At 37.3% G+C, this 10,382-nt stretch overlaps 1 protein-coding gene across 1 annotated transcript; it reads right to left on the bottom strand.

The window, feature by feature from the left end:
• Nucleotides 1-587: 587 nt before the first annotated feature.
• Nucleotides 588-8,874, bottom strand: LOC132031765 (uncharacterized). Its single transcript, XM_059421677.1, has 2 exons — nt 8,745-8,874; nt 588-1,138 (listed from the first exon to the last, which is right to left on the bottom strand). Exons 1-2 carry the CDS (start codon nt 8,872-8,874, stop codon nt 588-590), a joined length of 681 nt encoding a protein of 226 aa, XP_059277660.1.
• Between the last annotated feature and the right edge of the window lie 1,508 nt (nt 8,875-10,382).

The following is a 10,382-nucleotide window of genomic DNA, read 5'->3' on the forward strand; positions in this document are numbered from 1 at the left end:
TGCTTCTCGTTATCGCAGTTTATTTCCTTAGGGATTCCGAATTGACATATGATGTCTTTCTATAGGAAATTAATAACTTGCTCTTGTCCAATTTTTGCGTATGCCCCTGCTTCAACCCACTTAGAAAAATAGTCAGTTGCAACAAGTAAAAATTTAACTTTACCTTTGGCTTGCGGGAATAGTCCCATGGTGTCGAGTCCCCATTTCATAAATGGCCATGGGGTAATGACTGAATGGAGAGGCTCTGCAAGTTGATGTATTGCAGATGCATATGTTTGACACTTTTTGCATCATCGTACAAAATTTTGTGAATCTTTGCCCATTGCGCTTCAACGATAATCTGCACGCAATAAAGATCGAGCTAATGATCTTCCACTGGAATGATTTCCACAATATCCACTATGCACTTGTGCGCATAGCGGGTTCTGTGTCGGTTGGACCTAAGCATTTTGTGAGCGTCCCTCCAAATTTTCTTCGATATAACTCCCGTATACTAAGCAATATCTAGCTGCTTTTACTCAAAATTTTTGTGCTTCTTTCTTAACTTCAGGTAGAGTCCCTTGTTGCAAATAATCGAGTATCTCATTTCACCAATCATGTGTTGATCCCGTTGCACGTACTTCAATTTTGCAACTAATGGGATGCAACAAATGGATCAAACTTCTACTTTCTGGCTCCGGGGGATCAGCAGCTGATGCCAATTTCGCTAAGCCATCGGCCTCAGTGTTTCTTTCCCGTGGAATCTGCTCCAGTCCCCAGTCTTTGAATTTTGCAAAGAGGTCTGATATCTGCGTTTGATATTTCTGCATTCGTGGTTCTTTTATACTGAAAGTTCCATTCACTTGATTAACCACCAATTGCGAATCACAATGTACCTTGACGCTTTCTGCTCCATATTCCAAAGCTAGTTTTAAACCTGCAATAACAGCCTCATACTCGGCTTCATTCTTAGTAATTTTTGGGCATTTAATGTCATGACAGACAATTTCTCCGCTAGGTACTTTAAGTACTAAGCCTAATTCCGACCCACTTTCATTAGATGCCCCATCCGTGTATAGGTTCCATATTCCAGACGATGACCCTGAAGTTGCGATGGTTACTTTTTCTGCCTCTAAAGTTAATTTTGAACTAAAGTCTGCTACAAAATCGACAAGAACTTGTAATTTTATAGCATTTATGGGTTGATAAGTAATATCAAATTCACTAAGTTCTATTGCCTATTTAGCTAATCTGCATGATATTTTGGCCTGTGGAGAATACTTCGCAGGAGAAATGTTGTTACCACGGCAATTGGATGACTTTGAAAATAATATCTTAATTTTCTAGCAGCATGCACTAAAGCTAAAACTAATTTTTCTAAGTGCGGATATCTTGCTTTGGCATCTAAGAGTATTTTACTAACATAATAAATTGGAGATTGTTTACCTTCTTCTTCCCGTACTAAAACAGCGCTTACCGATACCTCTGAAATGGCAAGATATAGAAATAGCTTTTCCTCGGAGTTGGGTTTTGACAGCAACGGCGGACTTGAAAGATACCTTTTAAGCTCTTACAATGCTTGTTTGCATTCCAGCGTCCACTCGAAATCTTGCTGCTTTTTTAGCACCGTGAAGAATTTGTGGCATCTTTCCAATGACCTTAAAATAAATCGGGATAACGCTGCCACTCGACCAGTCAAACTTTGAACCTCTTTTTTACTGCTGAGATCATCGGCTGGGCTGGATTTATCTCAATTCCCCGCTTTGAAGCCATGAATCCCAAGAACTTTCCTGAGGTCACGCCAAATGCGCATTTCTTGGGGTTCAGCTTCATGTTGAATTGCCTTAATATTGCAAAGGCTTCCTTCAAATGAATTAAGTGGTTTTCAGCCCTTTCCAATTTCACAACCATATCGTTAATGTACACCTCCATTGTTCATCCCAATTGATTTTTGAACATCGTTGTTACTAACCGTTGATATGTTGCACCGGCGTCCTTGAGTCCAAACGGCATCACATTATAACAATGTAAATCCCTCGGTGTTATAAATGTTATTTTTGTTTGATCTGCAGGATTCATCTTGATTTGATTGTATCCTGAATATGTATTAAGAAAACTTAACAACTCATGGCCAGCTGTTGCGTCTATCATTTGATCTATGTGAGGGAGCGTAAATGGATCCTTTGGGCATGCTTTGTTTAAATTCGTGAAATCCACACACATTCGCAGCTTCCCACTCTTCTTTGGCACCACTACCACATTTGAAACCCAGTCTGTGTGCTCTACTGGCCTAATTGATCCGGCATCTAACAACCTTTGTACCTCTTCCTCTATGAATTTACTTCTATCTTTGGGGAATCTTTTTCGGGTTATTTTATGGGTCTGTGATAAGGATCAATGTGCAGCTTATGGATTTCTACCTTCGACACTATTCCTCTCATGTCAGCATGGCAAAAGGCAAATATATCTATATTGTCACGTAAAAATGAACTATACTTACTTAGTTGATGTAGTTTGCATCCAAGGAATGTACGCTTTTCTGGAGATGCATCATCAAACAGCGTTGGGTTGAGATCTTCAACTACCGCCACTGATTTCTCCTCTGTTAAAGGTTATTGTATAGCTCCTTTTTCAGGATTAGTGGTACTTGATTCCGTTTGTTGTAGTATTTGTAGATCTGTTTATCCTTTTTACGTTCACTTACAGGTTCGAATTGTTTTACCTTATGCATGCCCTTCTTTAGGGCCACGACGTAACAATCTCGGGAAATCCTTTGCTCTCCACGAATTTCGCCTATTCCCCACGGCGTTGGAAATTTGATCACTTGGTGATATGTTGACGGCACTGCTTTCATGGCGTGAATCCAGGGACGTCCAACTATCATGTTGTAAGCCATTGCAGAGGACATGATTGAAAAAGCAGTTTGTAGCTCCACCCACCTGCAACTACTAGTAAAATTATTTCACCGAGAGTTTTTTTTGTTGAATTATTGAACCCAGTAAGCATGATGGATTTATGGATTATTTTGCTCGTCAATTTCATCTCGTCTATGAACCTGATGTTTGTGATGTTGGCAGCACTTTCCTGATCAACAAAAGCACGCTTAATATCAGTATCTAAGATGCGTAAAGTAATTACTAACCCATCATTATGCGGAAATTGCATATTATCGGCGTGGGCTTCATTAAAGGTGATACAATCCTCGACGAGAGCTAGCCTATCCCTTTTTATTTTTATTTTTGGTTGTTACTCTTTTGAACTTCATGCCTGAAGTGTAAGTGACTTTGTTGACGTCCAATCCTCCTGTGATGTTGACATCTACACCACCTGTAATAAAATTAACTACTCGCTTTGGCTCGGGAAGTGGTGGCGGCTCTCCTTGCTCCCTGTTCCGATAATATGCTTATTTGCCTTTCTCCGAAAGCAACTCCGTCAAATGCCCTTGCTCTAAGAGATCGGCGACCGCCAATCGCAATGCATAGCAATCCTTGGTTTTGTGACAAAGTCCTTTATGAAATTCACAGAAATGTTTTGGATTTCTTTTACTGGGATCTGATTTCATTTTTCCAGGCCATTTGACCCTATTACCCAATTTGTCCAATGCTACAACTACCTCTGATGTCGAAACACAAAAATTATGGTCTGTGAGTTTCGGAGCTCCGGTGTTGTAATTTTCTCGGGAAGTCCCTGCTGCTGGTGGTGATCTACGCCGATATTGATTATTTCTTCGCGTACATTCATGACTTCCTCGTGAATAATATGGATCATAATATTCTCTTCTATACATTCAATCTCCGTCGCTTTTTCTGGAATATCTTCTACTTGATGTATCCTTAGTTGATGATGATTTTCTCATGATCGGACTGATGATATCCTGCTCTATCAGAATTTTTGAACAATATTGATAATATATGTCGTCCTATGTCTTCGCCGGATATTCAACTAAGTGTTTGGCTAGATCTTTTGTTGCCGGTGTTCCATCGGGATGTAATGCATGTTGGAATGCAATCCCAGCCCACTTGTCTTCGATTTACGGCAAGGTGTTGCAGTGTTTCTGGAAGCGATGAACAAATTTTTGCAGAGTTTCATCCCTCCATTGTTTGATATTGAATATATCTTCTACTCTTTTCTCTGCTTTTCTTGCTCCAGTGTGTGCCTTCTTGAATTTATCTACTATTACGCCCCAACCTTGGTGAGGCATGACTGGCACCCGGCACCCTACGAGAACCGAGCGAACCAACTTATAACTCGCATCCTTCATGTCTCGAATGGTAAAAATAATTCTAAAGGCTAAATATGAGCATAATATCATGCATAAATATTATGATGCCAACATAACAACCGACATAATATAACTAAGCTGTACTCAGGAACTGTCTGCAAAGCCTTTATGAATATGACTGAAGTATACAAGTCGGGACAGGGCCCCTGACATACCCTTAACACAAGTTAGTTATATATATAGACCCAGACTTAGCAATGCTCCAAGAAGATATATATATATATATATATATATATAGACCCAGACTTAGCAATGCTCCAAGAAGAAGTGGAGCCACCACTCAAGACCAATACCTGAAGGTAGCCTACGATGAAAGATCCTCATCTCGTCTATCTATACCTGCGGGCATGAACTCAGCGTCCACAAGAAGGGACGTCAGTACGAATAATGTACTGAGTATGTAAGGCATGAATAGTAACATGATATAAGAATGAAGATAACATAAGATAAAGTGAGCAATTATACCTCGTACACTTCCTGAGATTTCTGTCACGTAAATTAACTTGTCTATAGGAAAAACATTTCATACAGATCCATACACAATATACACATATTTGCATTCACATACATTTACTATACATACTACTGTTATATCCGTACCCGGCCCTATCGGGACTCGGTATCATCCTACCCGGCCCTTTCGGGGCTAGGTGTCATCCGTACCCGGCCCTTTAGAGGCTCGGTGTTACCCGTAACCGGCCCTTTCGGGACTCGGTGTTATCCATACCTGGCCCTTTCGGAACTCGGAGTTATCCCAACTGATCAGTGGGAGTGCAATACATACATACATACATACATATATAAACATAAAAAAATATACATAAATGAAATCAACATCATAATTAGCATTATCATTATCACTATATCATTCCTTGAAGGATCAACCATCATAAGATGAAATACATAAAGTCATGAGGGTATCGAGAACCATGAACTTAGATAGCATTAGAAATAGAATCGTCATCGCTATGTCTCACCTCGAATGAACAAGTATTATGAGGTAATATTAATCACAAAGAATAGTCTCAAAGATCATGAATAAGCTCAATAATATCGTAAGGATCATAAGATTCATAGGCTTCTAGTATTTGTGGAGTCAAGGATATTTTGGATATTGTACAAAGGTTTATAACAAAAGAATCATGCCTTTAGAAAGAAAGGGTTTAGCCATACATACCTGGAAGCTTACTTTCTGACTTTCCAACCTACCTCCTGTCTTGCAATCTAGTTATGATCATTCGTAGTCTCGTAATCTACATATAAGACCATTTATACAATTGTTAGGCGCACCATCATTGACAAGGCCAAAGTGCATAGGAAAATTTGCTCGTACTCTATCAAATTCTAGTATAGTTTAAGATATCGTCCCACAGAGATTGGAACCACCTAGGCTAGATGCGTATTGTCTTGGGTACTATTTGAGAGAATCAAATTGATGAAAGGAGAGGTTTTGAAATTATAAATTGCTTAAAATAAAATAAACAACTTATTAGAAAATTTAAAAAGAAAAGAGTTGGGAGTCGTTGAATTCACTTGGTACAATTATAATAAAATCCCATTCTATTAAATTTCACAAAAGAATAGAAAGACTTATGTGACTTGATTTGTGTTATGAGGAATAAAGACCTCGCGATTAGCCCTTAAAATCACTAAACTTATTTGAAACAATCCCTCCCGAGAATTAGAACTGAAAGAAATAAGATAGAGACCCCTCAAATCATTAAAATTATTTGAGTCAATCCCTCCGTGAGAATTAGGACCGAAAGAAATAAGATAACAATTTTAAACCAACAAAATTATTTGAATTAATCCCTCCGTGAGAATTAGGACTAAAAGAAATAATATTGAGATTTTCGAATCGATAAACTAGCTTGAATTAATCCCTCCGTGAGAATTAGGACTAAAAGAAGCAAGATTAAAGATTTGAATATCAAGACATGAAAAAATTAAAGTAAAGATAATATTATAACATCATACCAAGCTTCTTCAACTATCCCAACAAAAAGAAACTACTCCATTAAGGAGTATGTAAGAAAGAAATTAAAAATAAAATACTACTCCTACAAATATAAAATAAAAAGAAGAGAAATAGAGCAAAGCCTATTTCTTATGTCTTTCTCAAGATTGGATTCTATAATTTCTAAGAAAAGTGATGCCTCTATTTATAGGAAAATACAGTGTCTCCCCCTGCGAATGCATTCCTTGAAGTAGTGCTCACATCCGTGACCTTACTTGACCGGTGTGAGTATGAATGTGGCGGTCACACCCGGGGATTTCAACACTTGGCAGGTGTGAGTATAAAAGTGGCGGTCACACCCGTGGATTTTACAACTTCTTCCAATGTTGTCTTTATGTAATTCCCACATGTGAAATTTCACGGTTGTGAACATGGACTTGTGGCTGCACCTATGAAATATTTTCTTATCTCTTTGGCATTTGCTTATTTTTCATTCTTCCGAGATATTCTTTTTCCTGCAAGATTCTGTCAGAAAATATGCGAGAATAAGATATAATTATTCATGTTTTATTTTAAAACCTATTTTTTTATGTATAAAATTACGTGAATAATTTACACCCATCAATCATACACTTATCTCAAGCCTTTAATTAAAATCCATTTAAAATCTGCTGAAATTCGGTCAGCATCTCCCCTGTTTATATGCCTAGCCCAAAATCACAATCCAGCAACCAACAACAACAACAATACCAACATCAACAACAACAATACCAACATCAACAACAATATTATCAATACCAATATATTCCATAAAACATCCCACACGATATTTTTCCTAATTTCTCAACCAAACAAAATAATACCCACAATACCATAATCAAAGAATTATATTCAATTTAATCTCAAATTAATCCAAAATTCTCTTTCAAACTCACCTCATGGCCATCAACTTCAATTCAACACTTTATGATTTTTTTCTCCTATGATTCTTTCCTCTTTAAGACTTGCTAAATCTTTACATCATCTCAATCATGTAAATAATATGAAGAACATACCTTATAGTAGAAGAACTTCACTTTATTCAACTCTTTCCAAGATCAAGTTCATCACCACCTTAAAGAGAAACAAGAACAATTACCTTCCATGAATTATCTTTGAGGTTTTGATGTTGATCTTCTCTCTTGATGATATGGAAAGGTTATCGAAGATTATGGAAGATTATGGAAGGTTATGGAAGATGATGGAAGATTATGGAAGGTCATGGAACCCTCAAGAACTCTCAAGAACTTTTTAGAAGTATGGGAATGAGAAGATCGTGAAAAATGATGAGTTAGAGGAGTATTTATAGGTGTGTGGGTCGGGTTAGGCTCTATTGGGCCGAATTAGTGGGGCTTAAGTAAGTTTCCAGAGAATTCGCGTAAGTTCACGGGCTTCTGGCAGTCCATCTTAAAATGCCCATAACTCCCTACTCCGATGTCGTATTGACGAACGGTTTGTTGCGTTGGAAACTAGACTCGACTTCACTTTAAGCTTTGAAACACCTTAAAACTCCTGATATACCTGGAGATATACCCGTCCAAATTTGACCCAAAATTCTGTCCAAAATTCGGCCAACTTTTTTCCAAATTTTCGACAAACTTACTTTCTTCGATTTTCTTGGTCCCGGAATCTTCCGAAACTCTCCATACATGATATTTATCATTAATCATACTTGATAATAGTCATGTCCTTTGGTTCCAAGATTGTCCTTCCCGATTACGACTTATGAGATCGTAATTCATCCTTTACTTATACAATATACTTAATAATGCTTCGTTCCTCCTAATCCAAAGTTGCTTTACTTAGCCATGGCTCGACATACTTACGTTCAAATTTAATAAGTGCTTCTCTGAAAGTACGAGGTGTAACATTTACCAAATCCGCAAAGGACTCAAGCAAATTTGAGGGTAAGCTCGCATACCAATCTAATGCTCCTCTCGTCAACACTTGACCAAATCATTTGATCATAACAGACCGAGTCATCTTTGGCCCAAGATCACATGCCCGAATAGCAGATGTATAAGCCGTGATATGATCCTGAGAGTCGGAAGTTCCATCATATTTTTTGATTTTTGGTAATTTGAAACTTTCTAAAACGTGTTCCAAATCTGCAGAATCTTTCCATGGATTATATATATAGTCACTATCATCTTCTTTTTTGATAGCGGGTGGTGCCCCAGGTATTCTGCTGATTCACTCTTTGTGTTCTTTGAATTTTTTCATATGCTCCTCGAACCGCTACAATATTGGCTCGGGTATGATTGGATTGATGTCAGCATCGTCGTGACCCGTTTCTCCTGTTGTTACGCCGAGATCACTGGTATTGGTTGGTTCGATGTTTAAGTTTCTCTGCTCAAGGGGCATTGACCGACTTGAACCAAAGAATCCTGTTCGGTGGAGGTGGTCTTAAGGGATTTTGTCGCACTTCAACCATCATTTGTTTCATCACCTGCGTCATCTCTCCTTTCAAGAATTCTCATAAATCACCTATCAGGATTGAAGCTTGATTTGGATCCACCATTGATGTGTACCCTGTTGTTCCATTAGTTGCATCAACCAATCCTTCATCATTGACGTTCCTAATTTTGTCAATGGGTGGAGGTGTAGATCTTGTCATTTCTGAAATGCAAAAACAAAAGAGAATACCAAAGTAATAACGCTTGCGTAAACAGAGATCAAACTACAAGGTGACTGTAGAATTCCCACAGACGACGCCAAACTGTTTGAGTCAAAAATCGTACTTTGCCCAAATAGTTAAATTCGTATTAAAAGTTAAATAAGGTTAACTACAGTTGGTAGTAATTTGATAAAGATGGTTCAATTAACACAAGCGAGTTATTAAAGGTTGACAAAGAATAAGTAAACAAAGGGAAAAAGTAAACTTATGCCAATTGTGATGAATAGCAATAATGAATTTCTCCTTTGCGAAAAATGAACAAGAGCTTGATGATAAGAGAATCAGAACAATAATAATAAGCAGAAAGTAATCAATAATAATGTATTTTCTTTCAGTAAGTATTTTATGATCAAATATACAAGTGAAAGTACTATTTATAGGTATCTGGTCCTATCTGGTGTCTTTCCCGTTGTGTGTATGTAACAACAATCATTAATTGCTGAACTAATGATTGTCATTTAATTCCTTGATTTTGACTGACAGAAACCGTTTCGCCGTTACTGCATTAACTCTATTTAATGCGTAATCAAGTGTGTCTCGTATGATATTCCCGTTGATGTTCTCTTCGTTAACTACGTCGTCGGTATCAGCTACCTCTTCATAAATGTTGTGCTCGACATTATCATTAGATCTTTCTACTCCATTATCTTAACTAACACGTGTCAGCCACATGTTGGTCTACGTGTTAACCCATACAAGAACAATGATGGAAAACAAAAATAATCAATTTAGCCACTCCCTTGTTTTCTATTTATTATGTAACGTAGAGAAATGTGCAATCTTTTTTTAGCTGAATAATAAAGAAATACTGTCACACAGCGGATCTAGGATTTAAAATCTAGAGGTTCAACCTTCTAAATTTTTTAGCATGGAATCATTATATTTCTAAAGTTATGACTTCATATCTACTATTTATTATAAATTTAGTAAATTTTTACAAATAAATTTCTACACCGCATCAAAAGTTTGGGGTTCAATTGAACCCCAATCCATCCGCCTCTGCAGTCTCGCATAAATCAAAATAAAGATATACGTGGTTTCTCTTCTTTGGTCAAATTTATATATCTAAGCTACAAATAAGGATTTTAATATCTTAGTCCAGTATTCTGCAACCAACATTTGGAGCTTTATCTAATACACCTCTAACACAGTAGTAGATGTTATTTGTTTTGTGAAAATTCAGTTTAATTATGGTGGAATTAGGCCATTTCTTAATCCCGCAGGGTCCTTTACACTGAATTGGAATTGATATGTATCATGGAAAAGAATGCTATTTTTTTCGTTTCTGCCTGATATTCAATATTCATTTTGAGGCATAATTAAATTGAATTCATTTCAGGGCTAAAGCGTTATCCTATCAAATACAACTCTACTACCAGAGCTCGAATTCAAGAATTAAAAAAAGAATATCAATTGCACCCACACTAAAGAATTTTGGGACATATGGA

This window comes from Lycium ferocissimum, chromosome 9 (genome assembly GCF_029784015.1).
Source record: "Lycium ferocissimum isolate CSIRO_LF1 chromosome 9, AGI_CSIRO_Lferr_CH_V1, whole genome shotgun sequence".
NCBI lineage: Eukaryota > Viridiplantae > Streptophyta > Magnoliopsida > Solanales > Solanaceae > Lycium > Lycium ferocissimum.

Excerpts from the sequence above, each read along its gene's own strand:
- LOC132031765 (XM_059421677.1), bottom strand. The coding sequence starts at position 8,874 with ATGACAAGATCTACACCTCCACCCATTGACAAAATTAGGAACGTCAAT. Across the intron at positions 1,139-8,744 it reads TCAAGCTTCAATCCTGATAG|CAGACTTTAGTTCAAAATTA; the intron begins GTGATTTATGAG and ends TCGATTTTGTAG.